Genomic DNA, 19,038 nt, shown 5'->3' with positions numbered 1-19,038 from the left:
AAAAATTAGTTTTTAAAAAAAGTGTCCTTTGTGTTGGCTAGGTAATTGACATCATATGCAAATTTGGAAGTCTTGAAGCATTTATATAAATTATGGACAATTGTTTCAATAGTTTCAATTCTGATACTATATTTGTATTGTAGAATTTTCCTGTGTAGACTGTCTGTTTTGATAGTTAATTGGATCGTTGATTTCTTTCTTTCAAATCCTAGGGTTTTTCTGAGTCACCAGACCTTGAGTTTGAATATTCTGACAGTGACAAATGGACAGCTGAGCTTTCAGGTAAAAAGTGAAAATTTTGAAAAATCTACAAAATAATTTTTTTTCAGATGAAATGTAATAAAGTGAGGTATTGGTAGATGTGAAACCTGATGGATAAATAAATGCAGCAATGAGTGAGACATCTGCTCTGAGCTTCGTGGACTCTTTCAAGCTTTACATCTCAGAATTGGGAGAATCATTTCTATCATTTTGTAGCAGTAGTGGTTTGGCATTCGAAAGTTACAAATTTACAGACTCATCATCATTGCAGCTGGACATGGTGACATACAGTGGAGTGACAGGAAGTGTAGTTTTAAAAAATATATATTTTATTAGTCAGTCTAGCTTAAGGGCTTCATGAGAGGAAACTTCTTCACTCAGAGAGTAATGAGGGTGTGGAAGGAGCTGCCAGTGCAAGTGGTGCATGCAAGCTCAATTTCATCATTTAGGAGAAGTTAGGTAGGGATATGGAGGACTATGGTCCCAGTGCAGGTCAGTGGAAGTAGGCAGTTTAAATAGGTCAGTAAAGACCGGATGGGCCAAAGGACCTGTTTCTGTGGTGTTCTTTTCTATGACTAATCTCGTGAACAGAGAATAGAACAGTATACAAGTGCTACACATGCCCTTACACTTCCTCCCTTACCACCATTCAGGGCCCCAAACAGTCCTTCCAGGTGAGGCAACACTTCACCTGTGAGTCGACTGGGGTGATATACTGCGTCCGGTACTCCCGATGTGGCCTTTTATATATTGGCGAGACCCGACGCAGACTGGGAGACCGCTTTGCTGAACATCTACGCTCTGTCCGCCAGAGAAAGCAGGATCTCCCAGTGGCCACACATTTTAATTCCACATCCCATTCCCATTCTGACATGTCTATCCACAGCCTCCTCTACTGTAAAGATGAAGCCACACTCAGGTTGGAGGAACAACACCTTATATTTCGTCTGGGTAGCCTCCAACCTGATGGCATGAACATTGACTTCTCAAACTTCCGCTAATGCCCCACCTCCCCCTCGTACCCCATCTGTTACTTATCTTTATGCACATATTCTTTCTCTCACTCTGCTTTTTCTCCTTCTGTCCCTCTATATATCTCTTGCCCATCCGCTGGGTCCCCCCCCAACTTGTCCTCCCGGACCTCCTGTCCCATGATCCTCTCATATCCCCTTTTGCCTATCACCTGTCCAGCTCTTGGCTCTATCCCTCCCCCTCCTGTCTTCTCCTATCATTTTGGATCTCCCCCTCCCCCTCCAACTTTCAAATCCCTTACTCACTCTTCCTTCAGTTAGTCCTGACGAAGGATCTCGGCCTGAAACATCGACTGCGCCTCTTCCTACAGATGCTGCCTGGCCTGCTGCGTTCACCAGCAACTTTGATGTGTGTTGCTTGAATTTCCAGCATCTGCAGAATTCCTGTTGTTAGAGAATAGATTCTGCTTGCATTGTTTATTTCTTTATCTTGGCTAGAGATGGTGTGAAGTGAAAGGAGTTGCACACAAGCAGATTCCATTGGGTTGCGGGAGTTAGAGAACATGATCCTCAAACTTCCTTTCGGCTCCTTGTCATGTGCACTTCATCCATCTCCCTTCCCTGAGCAGGGATGGGTCCTTTGGCCCAACTGTTCTGTCCTCACCATATTATCCTCCCTGCTAGTGTCGCCTCTATGTACCTATCAAAATGTCTTTTAAATGTTGCAACTGTACTCACCTTGACCACTTCCTGTAGTAGCTCATTCCACGTGTTCACTACCCCCTGTAAAGAAGTTACCTCTTGGGTCTCTTTTAAATTTCTCTTTTTATCTAATATCTGTGCTCTCTAGTTTTGGACTACCCATCCCTGGGGGTTAAAAAAAATTATGACCGTCCACTTTATCCATAACCCTCATGATCTCATTAACTTAAATGAGGTCACCCCTCGTTCTGCTACGCTCCAGGGAATAAAGATCCAGGTGGTTAATCTCTCCCTTTAATTCAGGCCCTCTAGTCCATGCAACTTCCTTGTAGATCTCTTCTGCCCCTGTCGAGCTTGACATTGTCTTTCTATAGCAGGGTGACCAAAACAATATCCAAATGTAACTTCACCAATGATGTATAACTGCAACTTAATAACCCTACTTTTAAGCTTTACTCCCTGACTAATGAAGACCAGCAGGCCTTACACCACCACCTCCATCCTGTGTATTTGCACTGCTGTTTTCAGTGAACTGTGCACCTGCACTCCTAGGATCCTGTGTTCCCCAATACTCATCACTGACTTGCTAATCACCATATAAGACCTATACTGATATGACTTGCACTTATCCAAGTTGAAATCCATTTGCCATTTCTCATCCATTTCCCACACTGATCAAGATCTCTTTGTAATTCATTGTAACCTGCTTCACTAGTCACGATATTTCAGTATCCTCAGCAGACTTGCTAATTTTTCCATGTGCATTCATTTCCAAATCATTTACATAACTGTGAATAACTAACGTCTTAACACAGAGCCCTGGAGCTCCCCAGTAGTCACAGGCCTCTAGTCGGAGAATCGGTCTTTACCGTCATCCTCTGCTTCCCATTTCTGAATTCACTTTGCTAGCTCTCCCTGAATCTCAATTGTGCTAACCTTCCAGATCAGCTTCATGTGTATCTTGTCGAAGGCCTTACTAAAGTCCGTATTGACAACATCTACTGGCTTACCTTCATCTAACCTCTTAGTTACCTCTTCAAAACAATTCCCACCAGATTTGTCAGCCATGACCTCTCATGCACAAAGCCGTGCTGACTATTCCTGATTAGACCTTGACTAACCAACAGATGGTAGATTTCCTCCAGTTCCCTACAACAGAAGTCAAGATCTCTTAGAAGGTCCTTTCTATCCTTAAACAATTAAACGTCAACCACCTTCCAGTCTTGTAGAACCACACTAGTGACTTATGATGAACTAAATATCTCCACAAGGGTCTCCATGATTTCAAAGTACAACTTAATTCTTAGTTAACAAGGTGTAGAGATACAAAGTCTATTCTTAGTTAACACTCCAAAATATTTCTAATATTATTTTATTAGAATTGTACAGCTATACAGAGGGTCCTGAGCTTCAACTGAATAGAAAATGCTTTGAGGATGAATTCAAGACTCATGGTAATGACAAACTTTTTGCTCATATATAATTCTTTTTCTCTCTCTGTTTATGTTGTCAAAATTGTTGTTAAATTACTCAAAGACTTGATACATTGGTATTATGTTGTAGCAATCTTTTACTCAAATAGTGACATTATTTCCGAACTACCATTCAGCAATTTATTTGGTTTATATTCCATTTCACATTTAAAGTTTCCTGTTGAGGATTTGCTACCTTTTTTTATCTTGAGTTAAAATCTTCCCTAATACCAGTCCTTTTTCCAGTCCATGATCCTTTTCACTGATACTTTAGTTTACTTTTATCTCATCTCTGGACTCCACTGTCTAACTATTCCCAAATTCTTGCTCTGGATATTTACTGTTCTTAGAGCAAAATCAGATAACTTTATTTCTTTCCTGTAAATATATTCTAAAATGCATTCTTATAATGCCAAAGTTGAAGTTGGGAAAAACAATCTCTTCACTTTTACTCAATTAAAGAGTTAAAGTTTGTCTCTCTGGTGCTATTTCAGATTCATTTTCTGAAATTGTGCAATTCATTATGATATTTTGTCAGCAGCGTGAACTGTTTCTACTTTTGGCACGAACGTACAAAATACCAGGTTTTAAGTGATAGTAACTTACTTACATCATGTGCCTGCTGCAGTTGTGAATATATAAATACAGTTGTAAATAGGGCTTAATTTTTTTAAGAGATCGTATGATATACTACTCCGACAGACTTGCTTATTGTCATTGCTGATGATGAATAACAAATGCACTGTTAATGATTTGCTGTGCAGTGAAAGATAAGAAATGGACAGAAGTGGATTTCTCAGAGCATCAGGCTCATGCTATGCGATTACTGGATGGCTTGGAGGTAACTGCCAGAGAGAAGAGACTGAAAGTGGCTCGTGCCATTCTGTATATGGCACAAGGTAACATCTTCCAGTGATCTGACTTTGTTAAAGCTATTTTTGTTTGTGGGTTTTGAGTGAAAATTGGAACTCCAGGCCAGAGCAACTTTTTACTCCTCAAAGGCCTAGCTTTAATTTTCATACATACTCTCTCCTTGCTCCATCTGCTTCTCTTAATGCTTTGAAATGTTTGAAATTGTCCTTCAACCTTCAATTAAATTTTTCTGTAATTGGCAAATTTATAACAGTTCTTTTGGTTATATAGTTAACAGGGTGGATAAAGGAGAACCAGTAGTTTTATTGTATTTCTAAAAGGCAGTTGATAAGTGCCACTTAAAAGATTACTGTGCAAAATAAAGGTTCATGGTGTTGGAATATAATGGATAGGGGATTGGTCGGCAGACTGGAGAATTAGGGAAAATGGATAACATTTGGGTTGATAAGAGAATGTGGGGTGGATAAAATTGATTAGAGTAGGACTGGTGTATACACCCTATCCGAGTTATATGCGGGGGGTACGTTCCTCGAAGTCGACGCATAATGTGAAATCACATAATGTGAATAATTATTTAAATGGAGAAAATAGGGATGCGTTCCAGAGGGCTTCCTAAATATGTTTTATCTGTAATTTATTCACATTTTCATATCAATATGACACAAAAGCAGTACCACAAGACAACATTTGTATTATATTTCATCAACTTAAGTTGATACTCATTGTAATAAATCATAGAAAGTTAACATCCTAGGGTGTACAGTACTCACCAACAGTGGCAGATGAGTTCGCTCTGGGAGATGAGTGGTTGTTGTGGTGTCGGGCAGCTTTACATGGATAAGGTGGATGGTTGTGGTCGTCAGGATCATATCAAGCACAGCAAGGGGTGAAGGAAGACTCACAGAATTCTTAAAACTGCCGGCAGCAGAAGATGACACCGATTTGAAGAAAGTGGTGAGGGTTGTTTGCTTGGCAGCATTTTGTTTTTCAGCATAAATTTGCTTGTAGGGAAGAAGGGTTGACGGCAGGGAACGACTGAAATGCTGACTCTGTTCTAAAATTAAGTCCATGTCCATCGCCATTTGTGCCAAGTGTTCCGACTTCCACCATTCCCTCACCATTGGTAAACTCCAGGGATTTTCAAAATGGTCTGTTGCTTACAGCATCTGAAAAATAGTTCGCCGTAAAAAAAAATACATACGCCTTGAATGTGGATTACACCTTCGTTGAGTGGTTGAATCAGCAATGTTGTGTTAGGCGGCAGGAAATGCACTGTTATGTTAGGATGAATGCTGTCTAAATGTTTAGGATGGGCTGGCGCATTGTCCAGCAACAAAAGAACTTTAAAGGCAAGATTCTGTTCCCGGCAGTAGTGTCCCAGAGCTGTGTTACCTTCAGCTGATGCTGCGCTGTTTATAATTTCCAACTTTTTTTCAAGTGTTAAAGCGGTTCTCTGCCGCTCGGCTGACGGCCCAGGACATGACATTGGACGCTTAGGAGCCATAGTTAACTATTTCAAGCATAAAATCACTGCACCGTAGGTAAAACTAACAAAAGTTTTAAGAGTGCAAGATTGCGCATCCAAACCTTGCCAAAACCAATGCGAAACTGGCGGGAGTGAGATTGTGAGGCACTTGCACCTGACTTGTATTGGTGGGAGAGCGGTGCTTCTGATCCCAACAGTAAGACTGTGAGGCGTGCGCATGTGACTTATATTGGCGGGAAAGCAGTGCTCCTCACATAACTGTGAGTTATAAGGAGACGTTGGTAGAAATAGGTTCCTCGCATAACTGAATCCGTATTGTCTGAAGACGTTTATAACGAGGATAGGGTGTAAATGGGTGCTTGACAAGTTAGCAAAGGGCCTTATTACCTGCTGTATTTCTGTGATCCATTTGTGTGTCTGCAACGTCGATAACAGACCTCAACTATGCAATAATTATTCTAGCGATTTAGATGAATGAAATAAATGTATTGCAGCTGAGTTTGTTGATGATATAAAGACATTGGAAAGTAAATTGTGAAAGGGATGTAGAATCTGCAAAGGAATATGTTGGGTTAGCTGGGTGACAAAATGTGGTAAATGGTGCATAAATTGGGGAAATATGAGGCCACCCACTTTGATTGGATAATAGTAATTGTTTAAATGGAGAAAGAGGGCAGAATCCTACCTCTCCTCACCTTGTCCTTGCCCTCCAAGATACTGCTATCTGAGGTGCTTGGAACATCATCAATGTTAAAATTCTTACATAAATTTGATTTTTACTTTAGATGAACAAAATGAATGCAGTCATGTTGTCATCCTTTATGTTGGCTTGCAGGTACCTTTGGTGAATGTAACTCTGAGGGAGAAGTCCAGCAGTGGATGAGATATAATGTATTTCTGTTGCTCGAAGTTGGCACCTTTACTGCATTGGTGGAGCTTCTCAGTATGGAGATTGAGTAAGTGCCAAAAATACTTATGTACACATGGGGTCTGGTGGTGTTATACCAACCATTTATGACACAGTGAAATAATTGGCTATTTGCTTTCTAAATCATTGCTTGAATTTTAAGCAGCTTTTTGGTTGGTTATTAATGAGCTATGAGAGGGGAAAAGTGGGTAATTAGTTAATTGTTTAGTTCTTTTTAGTTACCAACATAGATCAGTTCAGTAAAACTGAATGGGGAATGTGTGCTTCCATAGTGTCATTGTCAGAATGAAAGTAAAGCTTCAATTAAATCAAATAAAATGTAATTATTATTCAACCACACATGTATACAGACGAATGAAACAGCATTCCTCTAGGGCCAAGGTCCAAACACAGCTCATTCAAATTAGCAAGTAAAAAAACAGTCATGCAAAAAAATGTATGTAGTCCAAGACTGAGCGACGTGTCCCATAAATTGAAGGTACATCTCCCAGCAATCCAGCCCGTCATTCCACTGATTGAACACGAGAGGGCAGTACCAATAGGAGAGGCCAGCCCCCAGCTGAGCACGAATGCCATGCTACACAAAGTAAGTTCTTTCAGCATAGAAAGTTTGGAAAAAAATTGACCTGCATACAGTTAGTGACACATGAGACTACAGATGCTGGAATCTGGAACAGCACAGAAGGCGATGGATGAACTCAGCAAATCAGGCAGCATTTATGGAAAGAAATGGACAGTCAACCTTTAGGGTCAAGATTTTTCATTGGGTCTACCAGAACATTAACTGGCCTGCTTGGCCTCTGAGTTCATCCATCGCCTTTTACATTGTTCACAATAAGTATAAAATTGACAGCATGATGTCACTATACTCAAAGCATGCACTGGAAAAGAGAACTGTGTTTTGACTTTAAATGCCATTGAAGTGAATATGCCGTTCTTTCTAATACTCTAGGGGTAGAAGATCAGCTAGTTCCCATGCTGAGACAATCATGGGAAATGGTGCCTAAGAAGGGATACCCTGTTTCTCAAGGCCTTATCAGATCAAAAATTTTCTGAAAAGTGTTATGATTGGTCTTCATTGTGTCTGTTGTAAGATCTATGTGCTAGTGTGTTCACTATGTGAGACAATGTTCACACAGCACAGGCAGAAAGGACAGTGCCTCCTAAAAACAGAGTAGGTCCCAGTTTTAAGCATTTGCACATTTCAGATGAAAGGGTTGCTATCTATATGCAGAACTGAATGGAAGTTGCAATAGACAAGGCATAAAGCTTCTCTCCCCTTTTTTTAGCAGCCATCCATCTGTTTTTGAGATCTTAAAAATGCGTAGTATTTGCAAATACTTTCTATAAATTTTTTTAAATTTCCACTGGTTCGTACTGAAGCTGATATTGTTCATTACCCTCCGGTGCTATTACATCACTTCCTTTCTGAGCATCCAGTAATTCATCTTGTCTAGCATTCTGCTTGGAATAAATGGTTTCTTCTACTGATATACTGTCACAATGTTCCCACCCATTAAAGTCACCATTGTCTAAAAGCTCATCCTGCAATCTATCCTCGGAAATAACAGTCGTATCTCTGCCAGCTTTTTTCAAAACCTTAAATATATCACTGTAAATCACTGGTCATAATTCATTTGCTCCAGTCAGATTTTTTCCTGCCATAGCAAGGAAATACTCATAATATATCATGTTGCGTTCCTTGTTACTGTGGCAGTGATGCACTGTGCTGTCAGTCTTCCAGATGGTCACTTATGCCCAGTGCAGATGGACCCACGCTTGCGTTACAGCACTCTTGATTACTCACCCTGATGGCAGTTATATACAGGCCCTCAAACAGTAACCAGGATGTGGGATATAGGTTTCAAAGGGAAATAGAAAAGTAATGTAATAAGGGCAATGTTACAATAGTAATGGGAGGTCAATATGCAAGTAGATGGAAAAATCAGGTTGGTGCTGGATCCCGAGACAGGGAATTTGTAGAATGCCTACAAGATGTCTTTTTATAGCAGCTTGTAGTTGAGTGCACCAGGGGAAAAGGCAATTCTGGATTGGGTGTTGTGTGATGAACCAGATTTGATCAGGGAGCTTAAGGTAAAGGAATCCTTAGGAGGCAGTGATCATAATGTGATAGAATTCACCTGCAGTTTGGGAGGGAGGGGATAAAGTCAGATGTATCAGTATTACAGTGGAGTGAAGGGAATTACAGAGACATGAGTGAGGAACTAGCCAAAGTTGATTGGAAGGGGACAGCAGCAGGGATGATGATAGAATAGGAATGGCTGATGTTTTTAGGCGCAGTTCAGAAGGTGCAGGACAGGTACATCCCAAAGATGAAGTACCCTAAAGAGAGGATGAGAAAACTATTTGGTGACAATGGAAGTCAAAGACAGCATTAAAGCAAAAGTTAGAGGATGGGAAGCTTTTTAAAAGCTTACAGAAAATGTAAGGGGAGAGAGAAGGTGAAATATGAAGGTAAGCTAGCCAAAAATATCAAAGAAGCAGCCAGAAGTTTTTTCAGATATATAAAGAGTAAAAGAAGCAGGAGTGGAGATTGGACTGCTGGAAAATGACACTGGAGAGGTAATAATGCAGGGACAATAAAATGGCAGGTAAACTTAATAAATATTTTGCCTTGCTCTTCTCTTTGGGAGAGATTAGCAGGTTTCCAGAAATTCAAGAGTGCCAGGGGGCAGAAGTGAGTGTAGTTGCTATTACTAAGCAAAATGTGCTTGGGGAGCTGAGAGGTCTGAAGGTAGATAAGTTACCTGGATCAGATGGACTACACCCCAGGGTTTTGGAAGAGGTAGCATTGAAGGTATTGTGTAGGCATAAGTAATGATCTTTGAAGAATCACTAGGTTCTGGAGGACTGGAAATTTGCAAATGTCACTCCACTCTTCAAAAAGTGGGTGAGGCAGAAGAAAAGAAATTACAGGCCATTTAACCTGACTTAAGTGGTTGGGAAGATGTTGGAATCCATTATTAAAGATGAGGTTTTGGCTACTTGAAGGTGCATGATAAAGTATTTCTTCAGCATGGTTTCTTTAAGGGGAAATCTTGCCAGACAAATCTGTTGGAATTCTGTTGAAAATAACAGGCAAGATCGGCAAGGGGGAGTCAGAAGGTCCTTGACAAGATGCCAATCATGAAGCTGTAAAACAAGATAAGAGCCCATAATATTACAGGAAAGATACGAGCACAGATAGAAGATTGGCTCATTGGCAGGAGGCAAAGAATGGGAATAAAGCGGTGGGGGCGGGGGGGGTGTCTATACTGCTTGACTGCTGGTAATAAGTGGTGTTAGCCAGGGATGGAATCAGGACTGCTTCTTTTCACATTACGTGTCTACAGTTTGGTTGTCGGAATTTATGGCTTTGTGGCCATTTGCAGATGATATAAAGATAGGTGGAGGGGCAGGTAGAGTTGAGGAAGCAGCGAGTCTGCAGGACTTGAACAGATTGGGAGAACGGGCAAAGAAGTGGCACTGCTATAGCTTAGAGCATCAGAGTTTGAAGTTCAATTCCGACGACGTCTCTAAGGGGTCTGCACATCCCCCCCTGCGAACTCAAGGGTTTTTGCTGGGCGCTCTGGTTTCCGCCCACATTCCAAGGACGTACCAGTTAGTAGGTGATTGTAAATTGTCCTGTGATTAGGCTGTTAAATTGGTGCATTGTTGGGTTGTGTGGCTCGTTGGGGCGGAAGGGGCTATTTCATGCTGTATCTCTACAAAACTAAATAAATAAAAATAATAAATAATGGGGAAATAGTTGCAATCAAAATCTGGATATTGATACTATTGTAATGATGTTAGATTGTCATAGTCAGAGAAAAGTACAGCATAGAAACAGGCCCTTTAGCCCATCTAGTCCATGATGCGCCATTTAACCTGCCTACTCCCATCGACCTGCACTGGAACCATAGCCCTCCATATCCTTACCATCCATGTACCTATCCAAACTTCTCTTAAACGGTGAAGTGGAGCTTGCATGCACCACTTGCTTCTTCTACTCGACTTTTGTTAAACTTTTCACCTTTCACCTTAACCTATGACATCTTTAGCCTGTGGAAAAAGGCTGCTTACATATACCCTATCTAAGCCCCTCATAATTTTATATACCTATATGAAATCTCCCTGCAGTCTTCTACGTTTCAAGTTCTAAACTGTTCAATCTTTCCATATATCTCGTCCTCCAGACCCAGCAATATCCTTATAAATCTTTCAACCTTATTTACATCTTTCTTGTAGGTAAGTGGCCAAAACTGCTCACAATACTCCAAATTAGGCCTCACCAATGTCTTCTGCAGCTTCAACATAATATCCCATCTCCTGTACTCAATTCTTTGATTTATGGAGGCCAATGTGCCAGAAGCTTTCTTTATGACCCTATCTATCTGTGACGCCACTTTCAAGGAATTATGGACCTGTGTTCCCTGATCCCTTTGTTCTGCCACATTCCTCAGTGCCCTGCCATTCACTGGGTCAAACCTACCCAGGCTGGTCCTACTGAAGTGCAGCACCTCGTACTTATCTGCATTAAATTTCATCAGCCATTTTTCAGCCCATTTCTGGAGCTGGTTAAGATCCCGCTTCAAGCCATGATAGTCTGCCTCGCTGTCCACTACATCACCAATCTTGGTGTCATCCACAAGCTTGCTGGTCCAGTTAACCACATTATCATTCAGATTGTGATATAGATGACCAACAGCAGTGGGCCGAGCACTGATCCCTACGGCAATCCACTTATCACAGGCCTCCAGTCAGAGAAGCAGTCATCTACTACCACTCTTTGTCTTCTCCCACAAAGCCAAAGTCTAATTCAATTTACGACCTCATCTTGAATACTGAACGACAGCTTTCTCAACCAACCTCCCATGTGGCACCTTGTCAAATTCCTTGTTAAAATCCATGTAGACAAGTTGCCTTCATCAACTCTCCTGGTAATTTTCTTGGAAAACTGTCAGATTGGTTACACATGACCTACCACACACAAAACCATGCTGACTTTCCTTGATCAATTCATATCCTAGAATACCTTCCAATAACTTTCCCGCTAATGTCAGCCTCACCGGCCTATAATTTCCTGGTTTATTTTTAGAACCTTTCTTGCACAGTGGAACAAAACTGGCTATCCTCCAATCCTCTGGCACCTCACCTGTTGCTATTGGTGATTTAAATATCTCTGCTAGGGCCCCAGTAACTAATGCCCTTGCCTCCCACGGGGTTTGAGTGAACACCTCGTCAGGCCCTGGGGATTTATCCACCCTAATTTTCCTCAAGACGACAAATACCACTTCCACCGTAATCTGTATTGAGTTCATAAAGTTGATGCAGTTTTGCCTTACTACTATAGACTCTGTGTCCATCTCCTGAGTAAATACAGACACAAAAAATGCATTTAAGATCACCCCTATTGCTTTTGGCTCCACACCTGGATTACCATTCTGATCTTCCAGAGGACTAATTTTGTCCCTTGCAATCCTTTTGTCTTAACATATTTGTAGAATCCCATAGGGTTCTCTATCATCTTGTCAGCTAAGGTAACCTCATGCCTTCTTTTGGCCCTCCTCATTTCTTTCTTAAGTGTTCTCTTGGATTTTTTATATTCCATAAGCACCTTCATTGTTCCTACCTGCCTATATGTGCAATTCACCTCCTTTATTTTTCTTAACCGGGGCCTCAATATCTCTTGAAAACTGAGGTTCCCTATACCTGTTACGGTTACCTTTTATTCTGACAAGCTTTGTACTTTCAATATTTCAATTTTGATGGCCTCCCACTTACCAAGTACACCTTTGCCAGTAAACCTGTTTTTTGTTTTTGTTTATGCCTATGCCTCTGGACAGTGACTCTTTGGTAGTGCTTTATGGTTTTTACCCTGTTGTCCTTCCTCACCACCCCACCCCAAATGCTGTTAACAGGTTTTGAATTCTGTATAATTAATAAAAATATTTGTATGCATTTGACTGTGTTCACATTATTAACCTCATGGTTTTATCTTCCAGCAACAGTGCTGCATGTAGTAATGCAGTGAGGAAGCCAGCAATCTCTCTGGCTGACAGTACAGATCTCAGGTAGGACAGAATGAAATAGATACAGATAATATTTCTTGTATTTCATTCATTAGGCAAAGACTTAGTTCATTGTACCATGTATTTGGGTTTTGCCTCCTTATCCTAGTTATCCTAAGTCTACTTTTGTGCAGAATTTCTTGGCATTAGTTCAAAATTTTAACTTTATGATTCTGTCTCGTACATCTGTTGCCATGAATTAGTTTGAATAAATATTCTGAATTTTACCTTTCTTTCATTCATCATATTTTACCCTTGTGGGAAATATTCTCTTTGATCTTTTTGTTTGACAAAAAGACTTGAACTTTTTTAGTATTCCATCTTGTTCCTTTCTTTAATACCAGGAAGCAAATTGGTGATTATTTTATACTGTCTCCATGGCACTGTCTTCCTTATTTCTTGATGACCTGAACTAATGCCTGGCCAGGATGTGGCCTGAGTTGAGTACATACAAATATTTGCTTCACATCTAATACTTGTGATGACATTTAACTGGAATTTTCAAATCCTCCTGACTGATAGCCGGCTTTGTATCCATGTACTTGGTGGTCGAGTTACTTATGCGTATATCTGCAATTAGGTCGAGCTTGTGTTGTTGTCAAGGCCATAATGCAAAGCCATTATTAAAACCTGCTGATAAGGGATTATTATAATGCCATCATCAAAAGGTGTAGGGTCAAAGACTATACTGCAGAGCTTTGTTGAGTCTGTGAAGAACAGTCAAAAAAGACATTAATTGGTGTGCTCCTGCTTATGGTCAACTACTGTGTTTATGTGTTTTTCTTAATTAAGTAAATGTTAAACAATCTATATTTTGATTGTTTCCTAAGTTGCTCCGTACTTATATTTTCCAGAGTGCTGCTGAACATTATGTATCTGATGGTGGAAACAATCCGTCAGGAAGTGGATGAGGATAGTCCAGAATGGAGGGCAATGAGGGAGACCTTCAGAACAGACCTAGGTTTGGAAGTATATTCTGTCTAATTAATGGAAAATTATTAGTGAAAAGAAATGCATATTTAAAAAATCCTGTTGCATCATATTTCCTAGCGGATTGCTTCCATGTGTTTCTCAATTCTATCTTAATCATAGAGAGGAATAGCAGGGTGCCCCTCCTGTTAATTGTTCTTTTTCACTCACTTCTTCCTGCTGGAGCTTAGTTTATAGTGTGTTATTTATAGCAGCTCTCAATATCACATCTTTACATCAAAGAAACAAAGCCTAGCTGGTCAATATTTGTACTTCTGTTTCATATTTCATATCTTATTCCTTTCTCCCTCATATTTTATCCAGTTCCCCTAAATGCATGTATGTTTATTTGTTTTGCAACTACTCTGCATTAGAAAGCTTTCTACTGTATTCTACTCACCCTGTGAGTTAAATAAAGTGTATTTCCTGAATTCCTATTGTAGGTATTAGTGCCTGTCTTGTATGCAAACCCAAGTCCTTTTAGCATTTCAGATATTTTAATTGGATCGTTCTTTATACCTAACCTCAAGGTTATACAGGTTAAGTTTATTCAACCTTTCTTTGTAAATTAATTTAAAGAAAATTCTTTACTTTGATGTAAACATCAGCTTGTCCTTGCATAGCCAGCATGTTTTACTTATTGTATAAATTTTGTCATCTGAAGCTTAACTTCCATCCTTTGGAGCAAATGGTCAATACTTTTCAACTCTCTATGCTTCATTCACTCTTAAATTTCTGTTTTTAAGATGACTTGATCCCACTGTTCCTCTACAGATGTAGAAATGGCAGAAGAGAACCTTCTGGACATACTGAATCGTATACATGCATATTTGAATTTGATATCCAGCCTGCAATAGGGTTTTAGTTTTGCCTTGAGTGGGAGAAAATTGATAAAAGTAGTTGAACATTTGAGGTTGTGACTCTATAGTTTAGCTGGAGAAAATTGCAGCTCCTGTAGAAATGTACTTCCAGCAAGATAGCAGATGGCAGGTATGGAACATTCAATATGAAAGCTGATTCAAGGTTCTATTTTCCTTATCATTTTCTATGTTTAATATCACAAACCATTTATTACCCTCTTTTTAATTTAACTTGTGCAAACCCATGGACTATTTTTCATATTAAAGTTTGGTGGAATCACTAGTTAACCAAGCTCTTTGCTTTGCTAAGGGAGAAACGCTGGCTAGGATGGCAACAAAAGTCCTTGCAGTTAATGGATCAAGTAATTAATGTCCATTTGAGCATGCTGAATTTTGGGCCTGACACAGCACTCAGCTTCCTGATTATTCCCATCCCAAGGAATTTTAACAGGCAATAAGTTTGGTCACATACCTGTTACAGTCACTTGATAGTTTAATTCCACACCATGACTCCTGCTATCTGAAGTCTTCATCTGTAGTTTTATTATTCTGCTCTTGGGTATTGTAGTACCTTCCTCATTGCCCTTAAATCCTATGACCATTATAAATGTATGCTCATCTAAACTTTTCCTGCCCATACATTAAATTGCTCCAAACTTGTTTTATCCATGCTGGCTTTCAGTGACTTCAGATTTAGCAATTCATTCTTGTTTTCAGCGTTGCACAATACTGTGGCAAGTTCCCTTTCCTCCCAAGCACTGAAATCCAACATTTAAATTTACACGCTTCTTCAATTCTGACTCTTTAGTGGATCCCTACTTTTATTTTTTCCACCTTTTTTGGAGATCTGGAATTCCATATATTTGCTTCTTATATTTTACGAACCCCCTCCTACCTTCTTTCTAAGACCTTGCCTCTTTCACTGTACTTTTCGTTATATTCACTGGTATCTGTTGTTCTAGTAGTATGAAGTTATCATTTGAAACATAGAACACCTACAGCATAATACAGGCCCTTCAGCCCACAAAGCTGTGCCAACTATGTCCTTACCTCAGAAATTACCTAGGGTTACCCATAGCCCACTATTTTTCTAAGCTCCATGTACCTATCCAGGAGTCTCTTAAAAGACCCTATCATATCTGCCTCCACTACCATTGCCAGCAGCCCATTCCATGCACTCACCACTCTCTGTGTTTTAAAAAAAACTTGCCCCTGACATCTCCTTAGTACCTACTTCTAAGCACCTTAAAACTGTGCTCTCTCATGCTAGCCCCACACGATCAGTGCCTCTCATCATCTTGTACGCCTCTAACAGGTCATCTCTGATCCTCTGTCACTTCAAGGAGAAAAGGCTGAGTTCACTGAACATGTTCTCATACGGCAGGCTCCCCAATCCAGGCAACATCCTTATAAATCTCCTCTGCACTCTTTCTATGGTTTCCACATCCTTCCTGTAGTGAGGCGACCAAAACTGAGCACAGTACTCCAAGTGGGGTCTGACCAGAGTCCTATAGAGCTGCAACATTACCTCTCGGCTCTTAAAGTCAGTCCCACAATTAATGAAGACCAGTGCACCATATACCTTTTTAACCACAGTGTCAACCTGTGCAGCAGCTTTGAGTGTCCTATGGACTCCGACCCCAAGATCCCTCTGATCCTCCACACTGCCCCAAGAGTCTTACCATTAATACTATATTCTACCATTATATCTGACCTACCTAAATGAACCACCTCACACTTATTGCATCTGCCACTTCTCAGCCCATTTTTACATCCTATCGTTGTCCTACTGTAACCTCTGACAGCCCTCCACACTATCCACAACACCCCCAACCTTTGTATCATCAGCAAATTACTAACCCATCCCTCCACTTCCTCATCCAGGTCATTTATAAAAATCACGAAGAGTAGGGGTCCCAGAACAGATCCCTGAGGCACACCACTGGTCACCCACCTCCATGCAGAATATGATCCGTCCACAATTACTCTTTGCCTTCTGCGGGCAAACTAATTCTGGATCCACAAAGCAATGTCTCCTTGGATCCCAAGCCTCCTTCCTTTCTCAATAAGCCTTGCATTGGGTACCTTATCAAACCCATGGTTTCAGTGAGATACTTCCTGGTATTAAAAGTGCTAATATTTTGTGTTCATGTGCCGCTCAGCAGAGATAAAAATGTGAAATTCTTGTTATTTTTGACAATTCTAACCCAAAATATTTCCTTTATAGGTGTATCCTTGTATAACAACGAGCCGTTTTCAGTTATGTTGTTTGGAATGGTAACCAAGTTCTGCAGTGGCCATGCTCCCCACTTCCCTATGAAGAAGGTTCTGTTGCTGCTTTGGAAAACCGTATTGGTAAGTTTAACAGGCACTCTATAATATGGAAGAAACAATTTTGAAGCATACGTTATTGATCTTCCACTTTTATTCAGTCTCAGTGGTTTAGAGACAAAGACTGTTTTGTAAAATCAGGGTAACATACTGATATTTTGCTTGGTTTGTGTTGAGTTAGCTTTATGAACTGTCAAGATTTAATATAGATGGGCTAAATATATATGCATTAGTAATTAATTGCTCTGTATTGGAAAATACCTGACAAGTGGATTTAGAGCCAGGATCAGCTATGGTTCATTCTAAAGCTGAATATCATTCGAATGCCGTTTGAGAACATCCATTGAATTTGATTAAGACTTATAGATTATTCAAATGCTCCAAGAATTACATTTTTTCAGCTGACTTTGACAGCTGGGTAATTAGTTGGATTTGTGACAAGTTAGGCAAACATCTTTTGAACTCTTTTTATTTTACTTTTGGAACAGTTGTCTTTGGGAGGCTTTGAAGACTTGCAGGTTCTTAAAGTGAAGAAACGTGAAACACTTGGTCTCCCACCACTTCCTGAAGACAGCATCAAAGTTATCCGTAATATGAGAGCTGCCTCACCACCAGCATCTGCCTCAGACCTAATAGAACAGCAGCAGAAACGAGCCCGTAGAGAGCACAAGGTCAGGTGGATGTATTTTCACCAATATACATCAAACGGTGAATGTAACACTAAATTCGCATAGCTTCAATTTAACTCTTAGGTTCACAGGCTAATTGCATCTGGTTTACTTTAATTAAAGCATGTGGATAATCAAAATTATTTGCTATTATATGTTTTCAAATTTGATTATCAGAAGTATCTTTATGTTGGGTTGTTTTGGCCATTCACGTTTTCTAACTACTTATTTAAAACCAAAACAATTTTCTGCGATTTTTCCCTTCAGTAGAACTTAATTTGTCAGAGCGTTGCTATGGAATTGTAGTGTCCCATTGGTTTTTAATAGATTTAGAAGATTTTTTGTTTGAAGGACTGGAGATAAAAGGGGGAGGGATATATGTCATATGGAAAGTAATCAGACTTCTGCAAATCTGATATGATGGCATTTAGAGGGACAAAGAGTCATTGTAAAGAGGATCATTCAAAAGTGCACTGAAAAATGTGGACAGAAGAAATTGATTTTTGTCTTGATGAAAATGAATTTATTTCTGAAAGTTCATTTAGTATACTTCCAAATTCAGGCACTTATGAAGCAAGATAATTTGGATGCTTATAATGAGAAGGACCCATACAAAACTGAAGACCCCCGTGAGGATGATGATGAGAATGACGATAATGATAACTCACTTGAAACAGAAACATTTCCTTTGGAAAGGGAAGAGGTTCTACCACCACCAATTCCTCACCCAACCTGTGAGCGTTTATCACTTCCCAAGGGATTGCCTTGGGCACCTAAAGTGAGGTAAGGAGCATATCGTAGACATTTGCTAAATGGTTCTGCCTATTTGATTTTTTTGGGCTGTATCAGTAGCTTCCCATGCAAAGGTCGATATATTTGTTTAACAAAAACTTGTTCCCATTTGCTGATATTGATTACAGTAGGTTCTTTCTTCAGCCCTTTGCTCTCCTACCTATCAGCTACCAGATCCTCACATTATTCCTTTCAACCCTGTCCCCACACTCCTGCCTCTCCCCCTCACCTGTCAGCTTGTGCTCTTCTCCCTCCCCCCCACCCTCTTATTCTGGTTTTTCCCCGATGAAGAATCTTGATCCGAAACGTCGATAGATGTTTATATGATAGATGTCAATAGAAACCTCCATAAATGCTGACTGACCTGCTGAGTTCCTCCAATGTTTCACTGTGTTGGTTACAACAGTTCTTCCTCGATCTGATGTGGAAGTTAAAGGCAGAAGTCTCACTTGGCTAGGCTGTCACTTCACTGTCATTAATATCCCTCCATTAAAGTGAATACAGTGACGAATGTTAAAATTTTAGGCTGATAATTAACAGGTTATCCACCTGTAAAAAGAATACTCTTTGACATTTACACCGCTGTGTTGAGAATTCAAGGCCATCTTTCTGATCCATGGAGAAGCTAATTAATAGTTGACTTTTACATTGGGA

General features: G+C 40.1%; 1 protein-coding gene across 2 annotated transcripts in view; it reads left to right on the top strand.

Moving 5' to 3' along the window:
• LOC134355503 (striatin-interacting protein 1 homolog) overlaps positions 1-19,038 on the top strand; it is a 74,224-nt gene that overhangs the window by 6,622 nt on the left and 48,564 nt on the right. For both annotated transcript variants that reach the window (XM_063065476.1, XM_063065477.1), the window contains exons 2-10: positions 213-282; positions 3,314-3,388; positions 4,171-4,305; positions 6,601-6,721; positions 12,699-12,767; positions 13,619-13,725; positions 16,821-16,948; positions 17,413-17,595; positions 18,155-18,375. In XM_063065476.1, coding sequence (XP_062921546.1) covers positions 213-282; positions 3,314-3,388; positions 4,171-4,305; positions 6,601-6,721; positions 12,699-12,767; positions 13,619-13,725; positions 16,821-16,948; positions 17,413-17,595; positions 18,155-18,375 — 1,109 coding nt within the window. The remainder of the gene's footprint in view (positions 1-212; positions 283-3,313; positions 3,389-4,170; positions 4,306-6,600; positions 6,722-12,698; positions 12,768-13,618; positions 13,726-16,820; positions 16,949-17,412; positions 17,596-18,154; positions 18,376-19,038) is intronic.

This window comes from Mobula hypostoma, chromosome 13, assembly GCF_963921235.1.
Source record: "Mobula hypostoma chromosome 13, sMobHyp1.1, whole genome shotgun sequence".
NCBI classification, from domain to species: domain Eukaryota; kingdom Metazoa; phylum Chordata; class Chondrichthyes; order Myliobatiformes; family Myliobatidae; genus Mobula; species Mobula hypostoma.
This window is presented reverse-complemented; position numbering and strand designations above follow the sequence as displayed.